This window comes from Engraulis encrasicolus, chromosome 14, assembly GCF_034702125.1.
Source record: "Engraulis encrasicolus isolate BLACKSEA-1 chromosome 14, IST_EnEncr_1.0, whole genome shotgun sequence".
NCBI classification, from domain to species: Eukaryota; Metazoa; Chordata; class Actinopteri; order Clupeiformes; family Engraulidae; genus Engraulis; species Engraulis encrasicolus.
Genome location: NC_085870.1, coordinates 1,268,180 through 1,275,990, shown reverse-complemented (window position 1 = coordinate 1,275,990; position 7,811 = coordinate 1,268,180). Strand labels below are relative to the sequence as shown.

At 43.0% G+C, this 7,811-nt stretch overlaps 1 protein-coding gene across 1 annotated transcript; it reads left to right on the top strand.

Moving 5' to 3' along the window:
- The first annotated feature begins 3,244 nt into the window (after positions 1-3,244).
- On the top strand, positions 3,245-7,553 carry LOC134463031 (uncharacterized). The gene is made up of 7 exons (XM_063216287.1): positions 3,245-3,589; positions 4,896-4,992; positions 5,172-5,234; positions 5,670-5,749; positions 6,213-6,343; positions 7,048-7,114; positions 7,373-7,553. Exons 2-7 carry the CDS (start codon positions 4,919-4,921, stop codon positions 7,459-7,461), a joined length of 504 nt encoding a protein of 167 aa, XP_063072357.1. The 5' UTR covers positions 3,245-3,589; positions 4,896-4,918; the 3' UTR covers positions 7,462-7,553.
- The last annotated feature ends 258 nt before the right edge of the window (positions 7,554-7,811 follow it).

The window sequence follows — 7,811 nt, the reverse complement described above, 5'->3', positions numbered from 1 at the left end:
TGTGCCTCCTAGTGCAGGATGGCCGCTTCACCTAATAATAATCATATTGTTCAGGAAATAATCTTCACTCTGCACTAGATCCTGTTTGTGTGGTAGCTGTGACCTTTCCCTCAGTCTCTGCACACCATTGTACAGAGTTGGGACTAAGTCACAAGCAAAGAGGCTTGAGACAAGAGGGCTTACTCACGTCATAACAGCGTAGTAGGAAATGATGGCGAGGGGAGTACGGAAATGTTATTCACTGTGGAACAGGTCATAGGACAGCGTGAATGTCTGTCAGCTGTCCTTAATTACCCCCAGCAATTACTGCTGACCAACAGCTGCCGTTACTTGGCCACAAATTATCCATCATGGTGTCGCCCCCACTGACCATGTGCAAGGGAGTACGAAAATGGCATCCATCGCACCCACTGACCAATGACCATGCGCAAGGGAGTTAATTTTCCGTCCACTCGTGTCCTCAGGCAACGCCCCCGTACTACACCATGGCCAATGCATTCCCCGCCAAGAGATTGTTCTTTCTCTTGAGTTTCTTTGGTCACAAGTAGCTAAGTCTCAAGTCTTACAATCAAGTCCAAGTCAAGTCTCAAGTTAAGACACATTTGAGTCAAGTCCAAGTCCAAGTCTCATTTTTGCTCAAGTCCTTAGCAAGTCATCGTGTATTTTACACACAATCTTGACAACTTCTTTTGGTCATAAATTCATTACCTCTCCTTCACGCTGCGTGCCCATCTTTGCCCGTCACCTTGTTAACAAAAAAAATAGAAGGCCTACTGGCACTGTTTAAGGGCAAATCATTTGATACAAATTAAATGATACAAATGCAGAAAATGGAATACATTTAGACTTCGCATACCATTGTAAGTCATTCCGGAAACGGTCAAGTCCAAGTCAAGTCTCGAGTCAATAGCGCACAAGTGAAGCGTCATTCCTCAAGTCTCAAGTCAAGTCTCAAGTAATCAATTTGTGACTAAGATTTGACTCAAGTCAAAGTCATAATTCACAAGTCCACATCTCTGTCATTCTCTATCTCAATTTCCTCAGTTCATTCTTGCCATATGTGCTACTAGATGCCACTAGAGGTATTGGTTTAGTTACAGTCTCTGGGGCCATGATGGGTGCCTTGCTCAAGGGCACTTCAGGCATGGAGTGCCTTACAATATGCGACCTTGCCTCCTCCACTTGTGCTTGTCTCCTCGTACCAGGAAGTAATATGTCATGATGACATCACTGACAACAGCATTATTAGCTCGTTCAAAAAGTCGAGAATCCCAAGAAAGCCGGCCTAAAACCTCGGGAAAGTGGGAGTGAACATTTGGTGACGCAATGTCAGATCGATAATTATCGAGGTTGATCTCAGGCGGAAGTATAGAACAACGAGTTCCCGAGCTTATGTTTTGTGTGACGACACACGCATCATCAACATGGCGCCTATGCATGCAACTGACGTAAACAGTATCATAAATGCTAAAATATCGTCTTGTAATCACTATCTACAACACCAGTTAATGTCATTCAATTGCAGATGCACATTTGACAGCAATGTTGGTCTCTGACTGTTTAATTTAGCTTACTTCAGCTAAAATGATATGTCGTGGGTGTGGAGGTGAAAAAAAGAAAAGAGAACCAAAACAAAACATGCATGATTCCCGATTGTTCCGGGATCAGTGGCGTTCATGCGCCAAAGTCCAGAACTCGGTTGTCACATGAGCAGTGTCGTCAGCTGTCTCGAGAGGTCCGAGATCATGAAGGCACCATTTATTTCAATATCTTGCAAAAGCTCAATTGCAGAGTCTTTTTCTCATTTGCAATTGGGATGGTGAATGAAAAACAGTCCCTCAAAAGTTGTTATGGTAGGCTGACAGCTGGGAAACTTTATCGTTTTCTCCACGGAGGAGGAGCCAGGCGGAGGGACGAGGAGACAAGCACAAGTGGAGGAGGCAAGGTCGCATATTGTAACGCACTCATGGAGGGAGGAAGTGTGATTGGTAAGGGTGGGATATGAACCAGCAACCTTCTGATCCACAGACCAACTCCCTAATATGGCTTCCCCCGTGCAGAGCAGAGCACTTTACCCCCATTCCATAGCCAGATGACAATAACTTCTGATGGGGCGTTTAGGCCTTTATTTGACGGTACTGTGTGAGATGGGGACAGGAAGTGAGTGGGAGAGAGAGACGGGGGAGGACCGGGAAACAATCTTGGGCAGGAATCAAACCCTGAGTGTGCATACCAATATGCAGCCTTGCTTCCTCCATGTGCTTGTGGCCTCGCCCCACCTCCTGGCCCTTCCTCTGTGGAGAAAACAATAACGTTTCCCAGCTGTCAGCCTAGCCACAACAACTTTTGGGGGATTGTTTTTTATTCACCATCTCATGCAAATGAGAAAAAGAGTTTAAAATTGAGCTTTTGCAGGATATTGAAATATAATGCTGTTGTCAGTGATGTCATCATGACATATTACTTCCTGGTACGAGGAGACAAGCACAAGTGGAGGAGGCAAGGTCACATATTGGAACGCACTCTGGGACATCAGGCCCGGTCCCTGGTGCAGTGCCTTATAGGGTGCGTTCCAATATGGAGATTTTGTCAGAGACGATCTATATCCAAACTAGACTCAAGCAGCACATCTTCCATAGTGAATTTAAATAATTTGGTTGGACTTAAAATAAAAAAAATTAAAAAAACCAAAGCCAGCCACACAAGTTTTAATCATTGTGCCATCGTGTCATGCCGCGCACCCTTCTTGCATGAATCAGGTGGCTCTGTCTGCAGGCACTTGATTTTGTTCACAGTGGCCGTATTTATCACGTCTAATCATGCCATCTAAAATATCAAAAGCATTTTGACTCAGTGCAGAGACCACGGCAGCATAAATACATTCTCATATCAAGTTGCCCTGGGCGGTCGGTTTTGAAAAATTATGTGTGATGCTGCTGTTAAGCGTTGCCTGGCTGTGTCTCTGACCGGAGTTCTCCCAGCGCGAGAGCGGTGCAAATTAATTTAGGAAACGTGATTGGTTGATTCTGCCCTGTTGTTCGATGATTGACAGTTTGGCCACGCCTTTTTAGGAGACCAGAAGTACTTGGTTGGTGAAACATTCCATCCCATTGTTGACGTCACCAGTGCTCTGTCTTATTAGAATAGAGAATCTTTGACTTCCTTCCTCCCTTGCTCACTTGCCTGCTTGTGACCTCATGATGATGTCACTGACGACAGAAAATCAATTCAATGTCTTGCAAAAGCACAATTCTAATATAATTTTCTCATTTGCAATTGGGGTGGTGAATGAAAAACAGTCCCCCAAAAGTTGTAGTGACTGACAGCTAGAAAACTTTATTGTTTTCTCCACTGAGGCTGCGAGGCCACAAGCACAAGTGGAGGACGCAAGGTCGCATATTGGACTGTACCCATAGTGTTGACACACAGCCAAGGCCCTGACTTATGCTCCTGCAATAGTCAAGAGAGTGAAACCTGTACCTCTAAATGGACACTAGGGGCACCATTTCTTCCAGTAACATACCACCACAGTGACCACAAGTGTATTGTCTGCACAAGGCTGAGAGCTGCATTTCTTCTTCACCTGGTGGTAAGTAAAACCTATTCCATACTGAAATGTAGCTCTTTTATTTCAGGATTTCAGGTAGACGACGTGTCCCCATTTGTGGTGTAAACATTTCTGCAGGTTTAATGGACAACACTGTTGCTGTGTCATTTCAATTGGTATCACAGTAGATATGCACAGAGCTTCCTCTTCCAGGTTTTCCAAACAAATGTAGGCTATGCCATTTTTAAAGGGACACTGTGCAGGAAATGGTCAAAAAAGGTACTGCAACTATGCTGCTCATTGAAACTGGGCTGCCTATTGCCAAATTTGATCTTTACATGAAAGTTAACTAAGTAATAAACAAATATTTTTTAGTATGGTCCAAGTACAGTCATTTTTGCAGCTAACAATGGCTATTTTTGGAAATCAAAATGGCGGACTATGGAGAAGATACCCCTTTTCATGTATGAAAAGTGCAATTTTTCCAGTCATAATGAATACTTAGAATTTGATGGTGGTGGTAAGCATTCATGAAAAAGGTAACATGAGTGAATGGGCGGCATGAATTCTGGAAATAAACAACTAAAAATCTCACACAGTGTCCCTTTAAACAGTAGTAGTAGTAGCAGTAGCAGTAGTAGTAGTAGAAGTAGTAGTAGTAGCAGTAGTAGCAGTAGTAGTAGTAGTAACAGCAGCAGTAGTAGTAGTAGTAGAAGTAGAAGTAGTAGTAGTAGCAGTAGTAGCAGTAGCAGTAGTAGTAGTAGTAGTAGTAGTAGTAGTAGTAGTAGCAGTAGTAATTGTAGTAGTAGTAGTAGTAGTAGTAGTAGTAGTAGTAGTAGTAGTAGCAGTAGCAGTAGTAGTAGTAGTAGTAGCAGTAGTAGTACTAGTAGTAGTGGTGGTAGCAGTAGTAGTTCCTGTAGTAGTATTTTCATGGTGTGTAAGTGTTTGTCCTCAGTAAACATGTCCTTATCACTAATGCCCTGTGTCATGTTGACTGTGAGTGCGTTCCAATATGCGACCTTGCCTCCTCCACTTGTGCTTGTCTCCTCACCCCGCCTCCTGGCCCCTCCTCCGTGGGGGAAAACGATAACGTTTCCCAGCTGTCAGCCTAGCCACAACAACTTTTGAGGGACTGTTTTTCATTCATCATCCCAATTGCAAATGAGAAAAATAGTTTACAATTGAGCTTTTTGCAATATATTGAAATATGATTCTGTTGTCAGTGATGTCATCATGACATATTACTTCCTGGTACGAGGAAACAAGCACAAGTGGAGGAGTCAAGGCCGCATATGGTAACGCATCCAAGGCCGCATATGGTAACGCACTCTATATGTGCACTTCACAGGTGTCCGTCCCATCATCAGGCCGATGTTTCATCACTTCCTGGCATACGCAGCCTTCCACGCCAGCAGATGGTTACCGAGAGCCCAGCGGCTGCGATTGTAAGTAGCAGTGAGAGGTAAATGGTGATCCGCCTGATTACCTCTTAACAGGATATAGGCCTGATATATATATTTATAACACACTGCATGTGCCTTGACTTCTTATCCTTGATGTTTACTTTGAGTTTGGACTTTGACCTGGTGACTTATCATCCTCGCATTTCTTCTGTCTCTTGCAGTCAGGTCATTCTGGTCACATTTGCAGTGGTAGTCGTCACCCCTCAACTGTATGTGTTGACAAGGCAAGTGCGCGTCTGGACCATACAGTACATGTTTACATTGTTATGAATGTCAGTAATTATTTAATAAGTTTAAAGGGGTATGCCACTATTGTGGGACTTAATACAGTTAAAAATCGATGGCCAGAGTTTATAAAGGTGGTAAAGCGTTTTATATTTCATGTAAGCCGTTGTCTTGCTTTAAGACAAGTTAAAAGAGGGAGCATGTCGCTAAGCTAGTGAAAGTCAATGCATCCGTGTAGCATGCTACATGCTACAGTGATCCATTGACTTTCACTAGCTTAGCTACATACTCCCTCTTTTAACTCGTCTTAAAGCAAGACAACGCTTAACATGAAAAATAAGATACTTTACCACCTTTATAACCCCCAGCCAACGATTTTAACTGTATTAAGTCCCAAAATAGTGGCATACCCCTTTAAGTTTATCTTTCCGCAGGCCTCGGTCGTCCCGTTATTGCCAGCAGCCTCTCCTCAACAACCTTATAGCATTCATCATCTTATCATTCATGGCCACAGGTGAACTATCAACGACATCAACCTTAAATGGCACTGAACTGCACACCTTAGTATATAGCACACACATTTCATTAAATGGAAACCATTTCAGACATAAGGCTCCATGTCCTTTTTTGATGATGAATGTTTGGTAACACTTTATTTTAGGGATACATCTATTAGCACTAATACATACAATGTGCCTGCATAAGTAACTTGTAAGGCATGTAGAAAGCAAAATTTGTTAGGCATGTATTCGCAAATGTCTTGTTAATGCACAATAAGGGATTTATTACCAATTTAACCTTTGTAAGGACCTAGTAGGCCTTAGTATTTGCTTAGTACATGCCTTACAAGTTACTTATGCAGGCATTAACATTGTATTTATTATTGCTTATAGATGTATCGCTAAAATAAAGTGTTACCGAATGTTTTACTCTATACAGCAGTCTTCATTGCTGATTTATCCTTCTGTCCGTTTCAGGCTTTGCGGTGGCTCTCTCCCTCCTGGACCCGGTGCCCGAGAGTTTCCGAGTCGCCTTCCATCTGTTTGGGGTGGTGTCCTTTACTCAGGGGCTGTGTACCACCCTGCTCACCCTACAAGCTGCTGACTGTGTGCGTATAGTATAGACCTACTGGCTCCCTCTATCTCAGGTGTCTAATGTCTTCCACTGTACGGTATCTCCTTACTGCTGAGTCAAGGGGCTATTGGGGGACTAATGGGGTCTGATTTGATATATGTACAAGTAGGTCTAGCTAGTGAAAGTGCTTAAAAAAAAGATTTTTTTTGTCAAATCTTCAAATTAGGTTTCTAAAATGATTCAAGTGGTAGCTAATTTGTAACAGGGTGAAAAGCACTTCTGAATTCGCTTCACCATCCTCATTGGAAACAGCATAAGAGACTTTGGAGGAGTGGGCTGTATCCATTTGAACTATTTTAGACTTCCCTTTTCTGTCTCCTCTGCTTACCCGCAAAAAAACAAAACATGCTTAGTGTCACTTTAAAACCAAACAGCAGTTAATTGGTGCAAAACCATAAGCAACTATGTTCACATTTCTCTAGTCAAATGCAGGACTAGTGGCCAGGTTGCATTTGAACAGCTTTGAACCACATTATGCTCTATCTATTTAGCAAAGGCATTACACTTTGCCTGGTTAACACCAGACCTAATCACATTTCAGATCGAAACGATTGTGTAGAACTAAAGGCAGTATGGGAGTTCCCAGGCTACATTACACTGACATTCTGACAGCATTCACTTTTCTGACCTTTGTAATTTTATTGCTAGTGTGACCATTTTATTTTCCTTTTGCCCCAGGCATGGACAACAACAGAACTCTACTACCTCTCCCTTGTTCTATCTTGGGCATGTATTCTCTCGGCAGGTAGGTCTGTACATATTTCAGACCAAATAATTAACCTTCTCCTTCATCATATTCACTGGTGATGATGATGATGATGATTAAGAATATGATTAATGGTCTTTGTTAGCTACGACATCACATGTGCAGATCTAGGGCAATATTTTAGACCCTCATTTAATACACAGAGAGTGAAATGAATGCACGGTTAGGGCCTCGGAGGAGTCACACAAAACAACGCGAACTAATTGTCCTCATTTCTGTCTCTGTCTTCCCCTAAAGTCTTCTATCTGGTCAGAGGATGCCTTTGGGTCATCAGCAAGTTGTGGCCAAACTGGGTCAAAGACATGCGGCTCTGGAACAATGTATAAGACCACATTACAGCAACTTTTCTCATCCACTCTTAATTATTTATGCTGGTTTCCATGCCCTGTGTGGGGGCCAACGGCGAACAAAGATCCTATTACAGGAGTAGACGAGTGGAAGAGAGGGGAGGAGGAGAGGAGGGGAGGGGAGAGGAGAGGAGAGGAGAGAAGAGAAGAGAGGGAGAAGGAAGGATAGCAAGAAAGAAAATGAACAAGAGAGAGAGAAAGTGAAGACAGGCGGAGACACGAAGACATGACATGAAGACACAAATAAATGAGTGGGAGAGAGGGAGGAAGAGAGGAGGAAGGAGGGAGAAATAGAGCAAGAGAAAAATGAAGGAGAGATAGAGAATGAG